Source organism: Stenella coeruleoalba (genome assembly GCF_951394435.1).
Source record: "Stenella coeruleoalba genome assembly, chromosome: 7".
NCBI classification, from domain to species: Eukaryota; Metazoa; Chordata; class Mammalia; order Artiodactyla; family Delphinidae; genus Stenella; species Stenella coeruleoalba.
The window spans coordinates 122,353,455-122,371,368 of NC_137153.1; the positions used below are offsets into that span (position 1 = coordinate 122,353,455).

General features: G+C 61.1%; 1 protein-coding gene across 4 annotated transcripts in view; it reads right to left on the reverse strand.

Annotated features, from left to right (window-relative positions):
* The window catches only part of EXD3 (exonuclease 3'-5' domain containing 3), a 77,342-nt gene that overhangs the window by 6,952 nt on the left and 52,476 nt on the right, over nucleotides 1–17,914 (reverse strand). For all 4 annotated transcript variants that reach the window (XR_013829176.1, XM_079927434.1, XM_079927433.1 and 1 more), the window contains 2 exons: nucleotides 10,574–10,627; nucleotides 10,255–10,386 (listed from right to left, as the gene is read on the reverse strand). Coding sequence is in view for 3 of the 4 variants with exons in the window: in XM_079927434.1 (XP_079783560.1) it covers nucleotides 10,255–10,386; nucleotides 10,574–10,627 (186 nt within the window). In the remaining variant the exon portion in view is untranslated. The remainder of the gene's footprint in view (nucleotides 1–10,254; nucleotides 10,387–10,573; nucleotides 10,628–17,914) is intronic.

Sequence of the window (17,914 nt, forward strand, 5' to 3'; positions counted from 1 at the left end):
GGAAGTGGCCTTTCCAGGCTGGGAGCCTAGTGGAGGGACCCAGTTCTGAGCAGGACCTGGGCAAGGCTCCCCGCCCAGCCAGCAGCCGGCCTGACCATGCTCCCTGGCAGGCCAGGCCCACCACCCAGTGGGATGTGAGGTACGGTCAGTCTGGTACCCAGGCCCCAGGAGGCCCCACGGGCAGGGCGGAAGGGGGCTTGGGCTGAGGAGCTGTGACACGCTCTAGAGTAGTGGCCCATTTCTCGCTCACTTAGAGCAAATTTACAGCAAAGCACAGAAGAGCAGAAGAAAATAAACATCATCCCCGCGCGGGCACTGGGCGAGAAAAGTCAGCGTGGGGTGGCGGGGTCTCTGGCACCTCCCCGTACACACCTACACTCGGCAAGTGTCTCCTACTCGTGCCAGAGGGGCTGCAGGGCACCAGTGTCAGTTCCCAGGGCCCTATGGCCCATTTGGTCCCTGCCAAGCGCCACCCCCTGCCCCACCTTGCCTGAGGTCCTGAGAGCGGTGGGTCCAGAGGCCTCCCAGGGCTGCCTTGTGCACCATGACCCCCCAGAGCTGCCCCCAACAAATGGTGCAGGGCCAGGGACAAAGGGCTGGTATGAAAGACCCCCGGCCTGGGGGCGGGCCTGACACCTCGTGGACGGGCACTTAGGCGCCGCCCTGGGTCTGCTCCGCACCTCACTCTCCCACGCTGTCCGGCAGCACTTCGAGGGGTCCTGGGTCAGCTGCCCCCCGAGCCCCCTTCAAGACAAGCTGGCCTGGCCCAGGAGGGCCCTGCTGGCCCTGGCACTGGGTCGGGGTCTGGGAGAACTGGGGCCCCTCCCACCACAGCCGAGACCCCAGGCACTTGCAGGGTTCAACCCCCCACCTGCCAGCCAGGGGCACAAGCTGGGGCAGCAGGACCAGGCCCCAGGGCCCCGGGGAGGTGTGTGGTTGAGATGGGGCCTGCCTGGGAAGGTTTAAAATCCCAGCCAGTGCTTTTCTGACCTGTGAAGCAGGCTTGCGGCCCTCTATCCCCACTGCTGGAGACCTAGGATGGCAGCCCTGCAGGGGCCCCGCTGTGTACCCGCCCTGCCCCCAGGCCCAGGAAGGTCAGTTCCCACAGGCCCGGCCCCTCCCCCACCAGGCCACGGTCCATCCCCTTTGTGGGGCCGGGACAATGTCTCCGCAGACAGAGCGGGGGATGGGCCTCTGGCGCTGTCGGCACCCTGGGGGGTCAGGGGCCACGGGTGCCGGGGCCTGCGGTCTGTGACAGACCCTGACAGTGCCAGGTCTGGGCACACGCGTGTGCACTGGCACTCCGCAGGCGTGTGTCTCAGAAGCACCCAGGTCCTCGGGGTGCAAGGGCACCAGCTTTGGAGCAGCTGAGTGTGTCCACGTGTGGGCGTGAGTCAGGCATGTGAACACGGAGCCTGTGTGACCCGGCATGTCACGTGAGGACAAGGGGCCTGCGTGAGTGGATGTGCCTTTGAGTGCTCGCCCAGCCCAGCAGCCTGCAGTGCCCCGCACGGCGGTGGGGGTGGGGGTGGAGGTCCGGAGGTGTGTTCCTGGGGTGGGAGGAGTCCTGACCGGGAGAGTCCGCCTTTCCCAGCAGATGGGGAGGGGACAGTGGCATCTGGGACAATGGGAGGAAAGCCACGTGCCCCGGGCAGAAAGATAAGCATGGTGTCCAGGACACAGTCTGGACGACACAAGGCCTGACTGAGGGGCACTGCCCGGTTAGGGCCACCCCGGTTAGGGACTCACAGGAGGGTCTGAGCTCCTCCCTCAGGCTCTCTGGGGCCGGCAGGCCTATGGCCCGGGAATTGGTCACCCCCGCCCTGTGTACCTTGGTCCTCTCAAGCCTTCACCCCCTTCTCCTTCCAACTGTGCCAGCCCCGGCCCAGGGCCCACTTAGGACCTGGACGTGCAGACCCCGCTGCATGGCGACAGCCGGACTGACAGCCCAGCTTAGGCCATCTAAAGCCAGTCAGAATGAGACCCCACGTCCAGCTCACTTGGATGGGTCGGGCCAGTGTCCACTGAGGCAGACAGAGGGGTGTGAGCCACTGGGCCTGGACAGGTGGCCAAGTCCCCCCCTTCTCGTCGCATCCTGGAATCTGACACAAGACAGTCACAGCCCCCCCCCTCCAGGGGGGCCAGGGAGAACGCCGACCACTATGTGAATTTCAGATGAAACATGGGATTCTGCTCTGAAGTTCGCGCTTATCAGGGTCTGTCCTTGCATTTCCCAAGTCCGGCACCCAGCTCTCCCAGGCTCATAGAAGGAACAGAGAAAGTGAGAGAGCTGCACGGGAGGCCCCGGACGTGCTCCCACGGCAGGGAGACCCCAACGAGGAGCAGTGCACACTGTCCCCAGGCAGGCATGGCCAGGACCCCCTAGCTCTCTCTGTGAGGTGAGGGTGGGTGGGTAGCCACGTGCCCTGGGTTACATCAAACAGAATCTGGGCCAGAGGATGCCCTCTGGACCCAGGCCCTGGGGTGGCTCCCCATCCCCTTTGGCCCCTCAGCACCTCCCCCTAGGCAGCACATCCCCCTTGACGCCCATCCCTGGCAAGACGCTGGGCAGCACACACCCCCACTCCGTGGCCCCCAGTTATCCCCACTAGCTGGTTTTCCCCCTCCCCCCACCGTCCACACCGCCACAGCCCCAGCACCCTCCTAGGCGGCACGTACACCTCCCCTGTGGCCCCTGAGCACCCCACTGCGAGCACATAGCACCCCTCCCTCGAGCACACCCCCAGGCGGCACACAGCCCCCTCCCAGTGGTCCCGAAGCCCCCCCCAGGTGGCCATACCCCTCCACCGTCCCCGATGAGCCCGGGAGGCGCCCCCTTCCCGGGGCTCCCGGGCACCCCCAGCGCGGCAGGCGCGAGCCGTTCCCAGACGGGGGAGGGGCGCGGGCCGTGAGAACCGCCGGCGGCGGGCGCGTGGGAAAGCGGGAGGAGGGGCGGCGCGGAGGGCGGGGCGCGCCTGGGAACGGCCCCCGCCCCCGCCGGCCTTTGAAAGGGCCACTCAGGGCGCCCGGCCCAGATTCAAAAGCAAACGGCCGCCCGCCCGCCAGCCTTCCCGCGCCGGCGGGGGCGGGGGCGGGGGCGGAGGACCTCGGCTGCCCAGGGCCGTGTGGGAGGGGGCGGGCGCCAGCCGGCGGAGAGAGGGGTGGCAGGCTGGGGAAGTCGGGGAGGGGCCGATGCGGTACGGGTTGGGGGCAGCCCTGGTTGTCCTCCTCCCACCGACAAGTGGAGCTGGGCCCTCAGACAGCAGGTGGCAGCCCTGCAGCCTGGAGTCTGTCACCCACTCACATCAGGCCTGCACAGGGGGCCAGGGGACAGTCCTGCCCCCGTGCTCTCAGCCCAAGGAGAGGGGGGCTCCAAAGGGTGGTGGTATTCCCAGGATTGGGCTGGGGGCCTGGAGAGCTTCCTGGAGGAGGTGACATATAAACTGGGGCTTGGCAGGCCTGGTGGAGAGAGTGGGTGCTCAGGTGCTGCAGGAGCTGGGGTGTGATGTGGGGTCCAGTGCGGTCAGGAGGGACCGGTGTGGACAGCAGGCTGGAACGAGTCAGGGCGCTGGCAGTGTGGAGGGGTGGGCGTGGGGCTGAGCCCAAGGGCAGGCGTCCCCCGGCCCTTCCCCCTTCCTGCACCTTCCAGGGCCACTGAGTCAGGCCAAGCAGGAGAGGGCCCCCTCTTCTACTGCCACCTGCGCCTGGTGCAGTGCGTCTGACGAGATGGGGGGAGGAAGAAGCAGTCCCTACCCAGCTCAGCCCCCCACTTCCCGGGGGCCCCCCCTCACTGCACTCTCCCCCGCCACTCCCCCAGCTCCAAGGAGGAGAGCACCGTTCCTTCTCCCGAGGCCCTGCCCTACCCCTGGCTGGCTGGGGGCACACCTAGACCCCCACCTGCCCAGGTATCCACCTGCCATGCTGCTCCCCTGTGGAGACCCCGTATCCCTGTGGAGACCTTCAGGGTCTGTGCTGGTCCCAGATGTACCCGATGATGGGCTCTCAGCAAAGCTCCACCCACAGTGGCCCCGCTCAGGGTGGCGGGTGGGCGGAGAGTGGGGCTGCCTGGGAGGGGCTGGGAAGGGGGTGCGCCCACACCCCAGCCGGTCTGACCCGTGTGGATGGGGAGGGGCAGGTGGGCTCGCCCACCCACAGGGCACCCACTGCACTGCCCATCGACCCAGAGGCCCCTGCTCTGTGCGGACACAGATGGAGTAGCCACTGCCCGGCAGGCCCTACTCTGTCACCCTGAGGACCCTCCCCGACCCAACCCACAGCTCCCTGGGGCCTCGTCCATCTGCAGCCCTGAGGGGCTGGCTGCCTCCGGCCCCCGACCCCAAGGCTGGCGAGCCTGTCTTGCCTGCTGCATCCGGGGCCCAGGGGACAGAGGGTCTGCAGAAGCTAGGCCCGCTAGCCTGGGCCAGGCCCCCTGTCTTTGGAGCTGGCAGTACTCGAAAGGAAGAAGAGACCACCTTCCCTGCTGGATGCCAGCCTGGCCCCTGGGCCCGGTCATCCCTGCCACCGACCCCAGCAGCGGGGTGGGGGGCGGGGGCTTTCCTGGAAGGGCTGCTTGGTTTCCGCGAAAGCAGCTGTGGGCAGCGTGTGAACGAACGCACAGGCGGGGCTGCTGCCAACAAAACCTTACCTGCGGACCCTGAAGCCCGCATTTCATGTGATTCAGCTCGTGGGCTGCGATGTCAGACACCTGGGGAGGGTGCGCCTTCTGCCCTTCCGCCAGCCCCAGCCCCGGCCGCAGGACCCTCGGACTGAGATGGGTGCCCTCCCCCACCCACCCCACGGGCCTGGCGGGCATCGCCTGCCCCTCGCTCAGAAGGCAGGTCATCTGCGCCCCGCCCTCCCTCCCCTTTCTTTCGAGCCCACTGAGCGGCGGGTTTAGAGCTGGACTGACACCTCTGGCCAGTGGCTCCTGCTGGCTCCGTGGCTGGGGCTCAGAGAGTGGCACTGACGTGGGCCACGAGGGCACAGAGCAGCAGGATGGGAGACCCCAGACTTTGTGTTTTGGGTGTCCTCTTGCGGCCCAAGGTGTCTTACTGACCTTGGGCCTGAGAGCACAGAGCCGAGGGTGCCCACATGGTCTCTGCCCCTCCCTCCAGCTCCAAGAGGCCTGTCCTCTCTGGCCTGCACTAGCTCCCCCTGAGGCCATGTCACACCAGCCTGTCTTGGGGCCAGCGTCTTGGCCGTGGCTGTGGACTCGTCCCTCCATCCTGTGTGTCTGTGCACCAGTGTGCCCGCCGTCCCACCCTGCACTGTGACCTGTCTGGGCTACACGCCTGTCCTCTGTCAGGCGAGTCTGCGTCCTCTGCGTTCTGACTTGAAGCATCTCGGCCCTTTTAAAAAGTGAACATCCGTCAACATCCAGGAGGTACATCCTGGGGGGGGCCCCAGACTGCACATGGGAGCACCTCTTAGAAGCACACGGTGAGGACCAGGGTCCAGAGGGGAGTGGCCCTGACCGCCGGGCCCCGGGGCACCTTCCCCGCAGACAGACACAAAAGGAGCAAGGAGCCGGGTGCCTGGATGGGCGCCTGGCGGGAGCTGGGCTGGGGACTCGCACACCCGACCTCCCCGGGCGCTGACCAGCAGGTCCCCTGGCCCAGGCTGTTCCCAGGGCCTCAGCACACATCTCGGACCGCATGGGGGCCCCTGGTAGCCCTGCGGGGGGATGAGAGTCCCACGTGGGGCAGGCATGGTGGCAGACTACCAGACGGCTGGTGACCAGGCAGCCCTGCGTCCGTGCGATCCAGGTCCTCAGTTCACGCCAGCCCAGGATCCTTCCTAAAGAAGTGGGCCACCGGGAGCAGGGGTCCCCAGGCCCGTGCGATCCAGGTCCTCAGTTCCCCCAAGAGCCATCTGGTGGGAACCAAGGCTGGGCTCTGGACGAGACCCAGAGGGGAGGGGTGGGACCGAGAGGAAGGCCCTGCAGGCTGGGGGGAGGGCCTCCTGGGGCCATCAGCTGGGCCCACCCTGCTGTCACCTCCGGGGGGCTACGCTGAGCTTGCCGACGGGGCCAACACCCGGCTGGCATCCTGAGTCTTGGGGCGTGCTGGGCCCCAACCCCTGATGAAACCTGTCTGGTAGCTCCCGCCACCCCCGAGGCCTGTGACAGGAGCCAGCCGCCCGGGGTCTCTGCCTGTGCAGGGTAGGGGCCGCTCCTTCTGCAGCCTCTGTGCCTGTGTGACCCTGGGGGCACCGAGTGTGGGAACGGGGCTGGGGGCCACGTAGCACAAAGGCCGGGGAGGGGCGGGGTCAGTGGCCGCTGTGCCTCTTCCTGTCTGTTCCTGCATCTGCAGTTGGCCATCAGGGTATAGGGAGGGTCTCCGTGCTCGGGGACAGGCTGGGCATGGGCGCCCCGGCTGGCCCCTGGGTCTGGGAGGGCTCCGGGGCCCCCACCACTGCAGGCCCCCAAGTTGTGGGTGTGTGCGCTGGGGGGGCCACTGGCCCGGGGTTCCCCTCGCATGCCCAGGCCCCAAGAGCCCTCTGCCCACACCCGTTCCCGTGCCAGAGATCAGCCTGGGCGGCCTCCTCCACCCTCTCAGGGCCCCTGCCCAGACCTGGGGTCTCCCGGGGGGGGGTCTGTGAGCCTGTCCCCGAGGCCCAGCCTCCCGTAACTGCAGGCTCCCCGCCCATCACCCTCCCCTTCCTGGAGACCCCTGAGCTGGCTCTGCTGAGAGCTCCCTGAGGTGGGGTGACTGTCATCCTGCAGTGGCCTCTCCCCTCCTGGGGCCCACTTCTAAGGGCTGACGTCACTGGGGCCACGGCCCAATCCGCACCACAGCAGAGGGGGCCGGAGGAACAGAAAAATAGACGTTATGCCCGGCCACGCCTGGGCTCCTGCTTAGGGTTTTTTTAAACTCAAATTTCTTTGATAAGATCCTTTCCCATGGTGGACAGCACTGGGAATGTCCTCTTGGCGGACGTTCCCGATGGACAGTCCCAGGCCCAAGTCGCCAACTTCGTGGGCCAGGACCCTGCCCTCTACGAGAGACCCACTGCCCCTAGCCCACTGGGCCCCGGGGTGGGCGGGCGGGCCACCTCCCTGTGACAGGGGCCTCCCCCACGTGGCCGGGCACACAGTCCCTCCAGCCTCACTTGCCCTGGCCTCGCACCCCGACGAGCAGCCCCGAGAGTGGCCGGGCAGGCTCTGGGAACGCTTCGTGTGTCAAGTGGGTTTTCCCTCTGGGAACAGCACCAAAATAGCAGAAGGAAGGAAAAGAAAATGGAAACTCAGCCTGGCGGCGGGAGCTCTCCAGGGAGGCGACCAGCTCTGGCCTGGGCAGGGGCAGCAGAGGCTCTGAGCCAGCGTCCAGGGTGCTCGGGCCCTCGGGGGCGCAGGACGGGACCCTGCCGGCTGAGCACAGCACGGAGGCGCTCTCTGGGTCAGTCCTAAGCGTGCTGCTCCCTGCTGGCCGGCGGCCAGTGCCCTTTGATGTCCAGATGAGCGTAGGAGCCACCCTGGCCCTGACCGTGGCCTCTGAGTGCAGAGCAGGGTCTGCAGCCGCAAGGAGCTCCTGGTCACTGGGCCTCAGGCCATCACCTCGGGGCATCTGTGCAGCCCCTTTTCTGGGCTTCTTGGGGTCCACCTGCGAGAGGGCCACTGGTTCCCCTGGGCCGGCCCCGAGGACAGCATCGCTCTGGCGCTGGGCGGGCAGCCGTTCCCGGCCGCTGCTCAGGCTGAGCTCCTGAGGGGAGGCCGCGAGTACCGTGGCCGAGGGGCTCTGGGGGCAGGCGGGGGGGAGCATGGCCCGAGGTGCCCAGCCCGGGTGCAGACACTGCTGCAAGTCGGCAGTGAGACTCCTCTGCTCATCGTGACCAGCTCCACGGCCTGAAGACCACGGTGGGAACCAGTCCACTAACCCAGAGCCAGCTGGGTCCTCCCACCCTGCCCCGGATGCTTCTGTGGTGAGCGAGGCTGGGCTCAAATGCAGAAATCCGAGCTTCTCAGGGACCCCCTTCTCTGCCCGCCTGGCCCTGCCATGCCGGCCTTTTGGGGTCCTTGTGCACAGATGTAGATGTCCCCAAACAGCTGTCTGCCACCCAGGGAGGGTCCTGCCCTGGGGCACACCCAACCTGCCTCGCTCTGGAGCTGAGCCCCGCTGGAGGCTGCCGGACAGCCACGGACCTCAGAGGCTCCCCGGCCCTGGGACCCCCTTCCCGACTAAGGCCCACTGGGCGCTGCTGCCCAGCCTCACACCCGGGCTCCCACCTGCCACCCGTGTGGCCGCACACACAGGTCTCTGCCTGGCGCCCCGCCCCACTCCCGGCAGCCCCGTGTGGCCACTGGTGTGGCCACCTTCTGCTTCTGGGCCCTGAGCCGTGGACCCTGTCTCTGTCCTCTTCACCAGCTGGGCACGTGTGTAATGTGTGCACATCTACCACAGAAGGACAGAGCTGGGCAGGGCCCCAGCTGGGCAGTAAGCCCCTTCCCCCCGCCCCAAGAGCTTGGTGTACCCCGGCGCGCCCTCCAGACCAGATTCCCGAGAGCCCAGACCCAGCACCTGCCGGGCCGCCGGCCAGGGGCTCAGCCTAAAACCTAGGATCCAGCCGCGCCCGTGAATCGTATCCTGGATCTTCTGTGCCTCGCCTTTGCGCGCCCCCCGCCCCCCCCCCCCACCTTACATGGGCAGGTGCACCACCTGCTCCAGGTCTCCTGCCTCCCCGCCCTGCGGTTAGAATGCTGCAAATCTGTCCCACCTGCTGCGGCCTCCCTGGGCCCCGCTGCCCCCTCGGGACTGTCTCCTGTCTCCCGGGGGCACTGGCTGGCCCCGCCAGAGTGCGGCTCTGTCCCTTGCCTTTGCACCAGCTCCACGCCCCCCTACGGGGCCCACGCCGGGGCAGGGCAGCGGCGGGGCCAAGAGGCAGGGCACACGTGGGGTGAGGGCAGCGGGGCCCTGGGTGCTCTTCCCGCGAAGGGCAGCGGCCACCCTCTGCGCCTGGCCCTCGCAGGTCCGAAGGCTCAGGCACCCCCCAGCCAGTGGCCTGCGGCGCGAGTGGCGTTTTCCTCCTGGCTACCCAATTTCCGTTTTCTCAAGAAGACACCAGCAGAGGCTCTGAAAAGCTCAGGAAAATGCCCCCCCGCAGGCCTCGCCTGACGTCCTGGGGTCTTTACAACACTTGCAGCCTTGAGCAGGGACCCGGTCCCGTCCTCCCGAGCTCCAGCCCAAGGGAAGGCACTTCCCGCCGCCCGGCTTGGCCACCGTCCGTCCTGGCAGGGCAGGGGCCCAGCTTCTGCACAGACTGCACCCCAGGCCAGGCGGTGGGGGTCCAAGGACCTGAAAACAGGGGCTTCCCTCCCTCCTCCCTCCCTCCCACCTGCTGGGCGCCGGCCTGGGGGACCGTGCAGAAGTGCGGGGCCCCGCCGGCCTCCACGTGTACCCGGATGGGGGAAGCCAGGCTGAGCTGCCACCGAACAGCTGGGCTTCGGGAGCCGCTCCCAATGCAACATCGTCATGGCCTGAACTCCAGAACATTCTGGGAAGAGCCAGCACCCTGCACGGGGACCGGCCCCGGCCCTCCCTGCCTGCCACACCCGTGCAGACCCCAACGCCGAGGGCAGCCATACCCCAGCCCGGCAGGGCCGGGCCCAAAGGCCGCATTGCCTCCCCTCAGCTGCACAGCTCACGACAGGGCACCCAGGCCAGCAGGGGAGGGGAGGGGTGCCCCCTCCCTGGCGCCCAGTCCCCAGACTCCTCACGGATCTTAACCTTGGGTACGGCTGCCCCGACCTGGGGATTTCCTCAGCCAGACCTTTCTAGCCGTCAGGGTGGACCCAGCAGCAATCCATGGCTCTGGACCTTGCCCTCGGAAAATGGGATCCGCCCCAGACAGATGCACTTTGGTGGGTTCCCTGTATTCCCTCCAGAAGCCCAGTGGGAGGCCAGCCCTGGGCCAGGAGGACATTCCCAACCCTGAGCTTGGACACTCGCCCTGAGCTGCCCTTTCACTCTCAGCTGCCCACCTTGGCCATGCGGGCCCCGACGCTCTGCCACCTCTTGGCCACAGGCTACAGTGACCGCCCCTCCCCCACCCCACCCCCGCCAAGCTCCCCCGTGCCTTGGGCATGGGCGTCTGGGGGTGGCGGAGAGGAGAAAACGCACAGACCAGGCAGTGGCGACTGCTCACATGGGCAGAAACACCAAGGCCATCCCGCCACCGCCAGGGCCTCGCGGGCCTCACCTGTCAGAGCCTGGGGCTTCCACACCGGCCCAGGGCCAGCAAGGGGCACGCAGCACCCACCTGGCAGCGGCTGAAGATGTCCGAGTGGGTGACACGCACGTTGAAATGCCTGATCACGGCTGTGGCTTGCTGCCGGGCCTTGAGGGAGCAGTCCACCGAGAGGCAGCGCCCAGCCCCAACCTGGGCCCGGAGCTGTGGACACATGCAGCCGTCGAGCGGTGGGCCAGAACCCAGAGCCCACCCAGGCCCCGCCTTCCCAGCTCCAGGCCGAGAGCCTCCGCTCAGCCCCCCTCCCCTTGGCCCCACGACAAGCAGACCCTGAGGTGTGGGCGGCTCAGGAAGTCGAGGCTCAGATGTGAGTCATCTGTGGGGTCCTCACCTTGTGGTACGGCAGCCCTGAGGTCAGGATGACCCTCCCCTCCTGCCTGGCAACCTGGGCGGGAGGAAAAACTGGCAGGTGAGGGTGTCAGGCCAGCTCCTGGGGCTGGGGCTTCTTTTGCCCCCCTTTCGCCAGCCCCCGCCCCCCACCCCATGCCCCAGACCTGTCTCCGCCTGGCACCTGAGTGGCCACCAGATTCCCGCAGGCTGAGGCGGGGCATCCCCTCCTGTTATAGCTTTGGTCTCAGAATCGTGCAGACGCTTCACAGAATTGCAAACAAAATTAAATTTAAAAAGCAATTTCTAAAAACCCAAAGATGAAACAAGTGAACTACAAAGACAGAAACATTCCAGATGACACGAAGCCACAGTGAATCGACCATGTATCTCTAGGGCTACAGACCCAAAATGAAAAATACCTGGCAGTAATACTATTGTTGGTGATGATAATATCAACATTGTTATTCTGAAATATCTGTGTGTGAATTGTAACATAAAACAGATGGGTGGGCTTCCCTGGTGGCGCAGTGGTAGAGAGTCCGCCTGCCGATGCGGGGGACGCGGGTTCGTGCCCCGGTCCGGGAGGATCCCACATGCCGCGGAGCGGCTGGGCCCGTGAGCCACGGCCGCTGAGCCTGCGCGTCCGGAGTCTGTGCTCCGCAACGGGAGAGGCCACGACAGTGAGAGGCCCGCGTACCGCAAAAAAAAAAAAAAAAAAAAAAAGGGCAAGGAAGGGACCTGAAAAGACGTTTCTCCAAAGACACACAAATGGCCAATATGCACATGTAAAGATGCTCAACATCATGTCATCCGGGAAACGCGAGTCAAACCACAAGGAGACACCACTTCACACCCATCAGGATTGCTTTTATTTTATTTTTATAAAGGAAAATAAGTGTTGATGAGGATGTACAGCGATTGGGAGCCCTCATGAGATGCCAGTGGGAATGCAAAATGGCGTGGCTGCTGTGTGAAACAGTGTTGCAGTTTCTCAAAAACTTAAACACAGAATTACCATATGATCCAGCAATTCCACTTCTGGGTATAGATCCAAAAGCACTGAAAGCAGAAACCTGAACAGATGCTTGTACATCAAGGTACATAGTAGTAGCACTATTCACAATAGCCAAAAAGGTGGAAACAACCCAAGTGTCCACCATCAGATGACAAAAACAAATACACACACACACACACGCACACACACAATGTACAATGGAATTTATTCAGCGTCAAAAAGGAAGCACATGCTGACATGTGCTACAGCATGGATGGACTTTGAGGACATTATGCTCACTGAAATAAGCCAGACACAAAAGGACAAACATTACGTGATTCCACTTACATGAGGTCCCTAGAGGAGTCAAATTCACAGAGACAGAAAGTGAAACAGTAGTTACCAGGGGCTGTGGGAGGGGGAAGAGGAGACTGATTGCTTAATGCATATAGAGTTTTTGTTTGAGACGATGAAAAAGCTCTGGATATAGACAGTGGTGACGGCTGCACACATCGTGAATGCGCTTCACGCCACTGAATTGTGCACTTAAATACGGGTAAAATGATCAATTTTATGTTATGTATGTTTTACCACAATTAAAAAAAAGCAATAAGCAAGTGGTTACTTTGTAGTGGTAACAAATATATATCTATGTGATTAATAAAAAAGCAAAATTAAAAACACACACACACAACTGAAGTAAATATGAGGAAAGACCCAAACAAAAGGGCAGCCGAGAGTAAAACCAGGAGCGACAAGAACGGAAGGCAGACGTCCCAACAGCAATGACAGGTGCAAGAGACAGTGGACTCTTATCGGAGTTCTGTCAAGCTATAGCTATAAACCCTGCAACATTCTTTTTCAGAAGACAGAGGAAACAGAGTTTTCAGGGAAAAATGGCCCCAATGAAAGGTCATAGCAAAGGAAGTTCTTTTAGTGAAAAAGAGCCTGCTTTTTCTTGGAGTGCATGTGCATGTCCATACATCATAAACTCGGAAAGGGACAGAATACATAAAACGGATTTAATGATATCTAATTTTTAGAACTAAGAAAAACCACAATGTGTTAAAAATACTGGAAAATAATAGCAGGTAAAACGGAAAGCAGGCAAGAAAGCTAAATTGACCTAAAATCCCTGAATTAACTTTAACTTTAGACATTGTCAACTCACAAATAAATGTTAAAATTTCTAGGCCAATCACTAAAAGAACAGAAATAGAATTTATAACTTTCAAACTAATAGAGGAAAAAAATAGAAACAAGGATGAAAAAGACAAAAAAATATAAGAAATAAAGGGAAAAAAGATCAGAAGAAGTAGGAGAAATAGAAAGCACAAGTTATATAGTACAACTAAACACAAATTATATCAGTAATTACAATAAATGTAAATGGATTAAACTTGGTTTGGATTAAATTGGTTGAAAAGCAAAGACTGTCAGACTCGATTTTTAAAAGTCCATCTAGAAGCAGTTTGTAAGTACAGTAATACACCTAATAAGAGCAAAGAAAGGTTGAAAGCGAAAGGGTGAGAAAAGGATATACAAATACTAACCAAAGAATGCTGGAGAAATGGTATTAACATTAGTTCAAATAGACTTTACTGCAAAGAGCAGTACTAGAGCCAAAGAGGTTCACCTCATAATTGTAAAAGATTTCACTCAACAGGAAGATATAAGAATTCTAAAAGTTGTATGCACGTGCACCTAATAACAACTTTAAAACATATTAAGCAGATACTGACATGACTACAAGGAGAACTTGGTGAACCCACTGTCGAGGTCTTCGATAGAAGCAGGCAGAAAAACAACCAAACAAGATACGCAGGACTTGAGCAAACGTTAAGCAAGCTTGACCTACTGAGCGTGTGAGAGCAAGAGAGGGAAATGCACATGGCTGGAGGAGACTGTGGCCTTTTAAAGTCCACGTGGAACATTTGTAAAAAGGATCATCTGCTTGACTACGAAGCAAGTCTTCACAGATGTCTAAATCAGCAGTATACAGGCTACAATTCAGATAGGTGAGAAATGGATTTTTAAAAGATAACTAAAAAGCTCCCAAACCCCAAGCTTTCTGAAAGTGAAAAACAGCCTTTCAAAGAACTCAAGTCAAATAAGCAATTATAACAGACGCTCACAAATTATTAGAACGAAAAAGTAATGAAAATACTACGTATCAAAACGGATGGAATGCAGCGAAAACGGACTTCAAGAAAAATTTATTGCCTTGAATGTTTACATCATAAAATTTTAAAGGCTGAAAATTAAAGAGCTAAACACTCCACTTGGAAATAACCCCAAGCAAGCAAAAGGAAGGAAACTGTAAAGATAAGAAGAGAAATTAATGAGACAAAAAACACAAGAATGAAATAGAAAGGATCAACAAAGCCAAATGCTAGTTATTTGAAAAGACTTAGTAAATTGACAAACCTCTGTGCGATCAGGAAAGAGGGGGAGCACGAGTGAGCAGCAATCAGAATGAAGCTGACCACCTGCAGGTACCGCGGAGCTTTCACAGCGGAGCCGGACACCAGCACGTACGTGAAACACTCTGCGAAATGGGCACATCCAGAAAGAGGTACGGCTACCACGTGGCTCAAGAAGATGCAGACAACTAAGCGGTCCTAAAACTATTAAATAAGAAAGAATCAGAGACTCCTGGAAACGCCTCCCCCCGAAACACCAGGCTGAGGAGGCCTTGCGGGAAGTCGGCCAGTGTTTGAGAGGATAATCTAAATGTTACTCAAAGCAGCAGAAAGCAGAGAGGAGGAAAAACTCCCAGCTTGTTTATGAGGTGGAAGAGAAGATGGTGAGGAAGACAAGTTCTGTGTCAGACACGGTCCTGGAGGCAGACCCAGCCACGTGACATGCTGGCTAGGCTGGGTCCAGACTGAAAAGGTTCGTCACGTGCACAGGTCACAGGGATGCTCTCAACGGCTGCAGAGGAAGCATCAGGTAGGATTCAGCTTCTTTCATGATGAAACGTGCAGCGGATATGGCACCCGGGGAGCCTCCCCAGCCTGGTGTGGGGGCCTGGCAACCACCGTGGTTCACGGAGAAACATTCCCTGTCAAGTCAGAACTGAGACAGACGGCCACGGCCACCACCTAGTCAACCCCACCTTGGAGGCCTCGACCACTGGGACAGGATAAGGGAAAGAAAGAAGACCCATACAGACTGGAGAGGAAGGAATGAAACCAACCTGTTTGCAGAAGATATGTCCACAAAGAGAACCCCAAGAACTGAGTCGATTCAGTAGAATTTAGGAGACTTTTGCAAGGTGTCCAGATGTAAGATCAACGCTCGGCCAGCTAAGAACTAAAGGTCCACCGCAGTTCTGTGTATCCGCAGGAAAGCGAGCAGCACCGCGCGTCGTGGCAACAAAGCAGAAGGTTCCTGGGGTGCAGCCTCACAGACGTGGCAGGGCTTCGTGGAGAGCTTACAAAACGTGCGTGGGACCCTCGCAGAAGAGCGAGACCAACACTCACGCACAGAGGACTCGACGTGATGACACGTCACTGTCCCCACCCTGGCTCACAGTGTCAACGAGATCCAAGCAAAGCCCACGGAGGGGCTGTTTCCAGACCACCACGGGAAGGTGGAGGCGGAGGGAGAGCGAGGTGGGGCTCCCCCTGCAGATGCCAAGATGAACTGAGGCCACAGGGAGGAGGACGGAGCGGCAGCAGGGTCCCCACACCATCCCCAGGTCCGGGGATTCGCTGGAAGGACTCAGCACACCATCAGGGAAGGACAGAAAGCAGAACCAGCTTACGGAAAGCACCTGGGCAAAGCACAGAGGAAACCACTCAAGCCCCGGAGCCTGCCTGGTGGAGTCGGCCTGTGCTGAGTCCCCCCTGCGCCGGCCACCGCAACACGCGTCACCGGGCAGATGCATTAGTGACTCAGCACCCGTGGTGTGCGCCGCGGTTCAGTCACCCAGGCACCCTCTGCAACCCGGAAGGGAAGCAGGCGTCTAGGCAGACCACACTGTCTGGACAGCTGGGGCACAATGAGCCCCTCCCACCATTCGGGGCAAGTTTTCCATCAGCTGTTTACCGGCCGGACCATCTGTGCCAGCGGGCCTTCCCAGCCCAGGGTCAGGCCTGCTACTTTCTGCCCGGGGCACCCCACAGGACAGGGGCACAAGCAGCGAACGAGCGTGTGGAAGGATGCTCAGCTTCACTGATATTCGGAGGAAGGCGAGCGAAAGTGCAGCGAGATGTGACTTCCTGCCGACGAGACTGGCAGAATGGACGGTGAAGCAGCGACCGCGAGTGTGACCTGTGTGTTGTCACCCAGCGGCTCACGGGATGGAGCCCAGAGTGTGGTTCTGAGCTGCCTCAGCACCGCCGCCCCAGGACTGAGGGGCTTCCTCCTGGGCCCTCCCGGCCACTGGCCAGCCCCTTGGGCTCTCCTTCTGCAGGGCCTCCACGGGGAACCCCAGCCATGTTCCGAGGAGCTTGGCCACATCACAGCATGGCCCACCAGTGGCCTCTCTACCCCTGCAGACGGGTCCTCAGTGCCCTAAGTCTACCAGATTAGCAGATCAGACCCAGAGACCCCAGAACCGCTCAGAAATCACTTCCTGGAGACTCTTCTGGACGCGCTTATCTCCCCACGTCTATCCGTCGGGGTCCCCAGAGCAGCAGGACCGCCTGGAGGCACACAGAGACCTGCTGCAAGGAGCCAGCCGAGGACGCAGGTGGCGGCGGGGGCTCCGTCGGGGCAGACTCTGCGCCACTGTCCGTGCGTGCACTTGCTCCTCAGTCTGGCTCCTGCCAGGGTGGCTGCCCGGCCTGGCCATGTGCCCCCCAGCTTTGCTCAGGCCACGCCCGGGGAAGCCACCACTGAATGCTGGCATCTTCCTCCATCCAGACGGGCTGAGAACCTCCCCAGACATCACGCCCCAGCTCTTCTTTGCCGACGGCTCTTCGCTCAGCAGACTCCGTCCTCTCACACTTGAGCCCAAGCAGCAGGAGGCCCAGGGTGCACCTCAGTGCGGCTTGGCTGGCGCCCCGGCTCATCCTTGAAAGGTCTACTGCCCGCAAGCGTGGATACAGCGCCCGGGCCTCTGCCCCGCGTGGCAGGACCCTCCTCCCTTCCCTCACCAGCAGTGCTGCCTTTCTTTAAAAAATGTTTGAGTGTTAACAGCGCTCATCATAGGAGTCAAAACCCACAGTACAGCCCTTCTATACCGAACAGCCAGTTCATCCACTCCGGGGGTCTGGACGGGAAACGCGTGATTGGGAAAGATCCATGGAAGAGAAAATGTAAACGGCCAAAGGGACACAGCAGCTCCCACGGCTAGAGGCGTCCTCTCCGGAAGATGCCCTCAGGGCTCTGGCCGCACCCAAGACCATCACAGGTGTGAGAAGTGCGCAGTCGCCCCCGGCCCAGAATGCTGCCCCCGGCACCGCTCGCGGGTGGCAGTAAACCGTCCCACCCCCGCAGGGTGGGCACTGAGGACGAGGCCCTGGGACCTCCGACCACAAGGCTGAGGGGACAAGTTAAAAGCCTCACGGGAGACGTGGGTAAAGTCCGTCTGTAACGCAGGGGCTCGAGCTGCAGCTCCAACCCCAGGAATAAGCACCTCGGTCCCCCTCTCACACCCCTTGGGAGGGCCCTGGGCCCGTGGCCCCACGGGCTGCGATGTTCCAGGTGCCGAGGTCTGAACCCCCGGCTCCAGTCCACCCCCTGCTCTGCTGCCCCCTCTGCTCCGTCTGGGCCGGCGCGACCCCAGCACTTCCCCAGCCTCTCCGGCTGCTCCATCTCCCGCGTCTGAGGCATCATCACAGCAGCGCTGCACCCCTGGCTCCCAGATACACTGATTTTCTAACGTGGCCACAGCCACTGGAGCATGAACTCACACTCAGCTCTGTGGGGTGGGAGCGGGCGGGCCCCAGGGGCTCACGCACAGGACCCCCGGTGCTCCGGTGCTCCGGTGCCGGCGGCCCGGCTCTGGTGACGAACCCACTTCCAGGCTCCTTCGGTGCCACAGGATCCAGTCCCGGGGGCTGCTGGATGGAGGTCCGTCTCCTCGCCCTGCGGCCCACACTGAATCCTTCCTGTGCTTTGAGTCTGACGATTGCCTTCCGTTTCTGCTGTCAAGGGCTCACGTGATGACACTAGCTCCACCCATATAATCCAAGGTCCTCCCTCCGGGGCGGCCCCTTTGAGGTCAGCTGACAAGTAAATCACACCTGCAACTCCCTTGGGCCGCATCATGTAAAACTTCAGAGGGTAACGTGGGAGTGCGGGTGCAGACTAGGGGCCAAACCCTGCCTTCCGTCTGCTGAGACCGGGGTACTCTCGGGGCCAGTTGGGAAGGCCCCTCCTCCCTGGGTCCCGTGA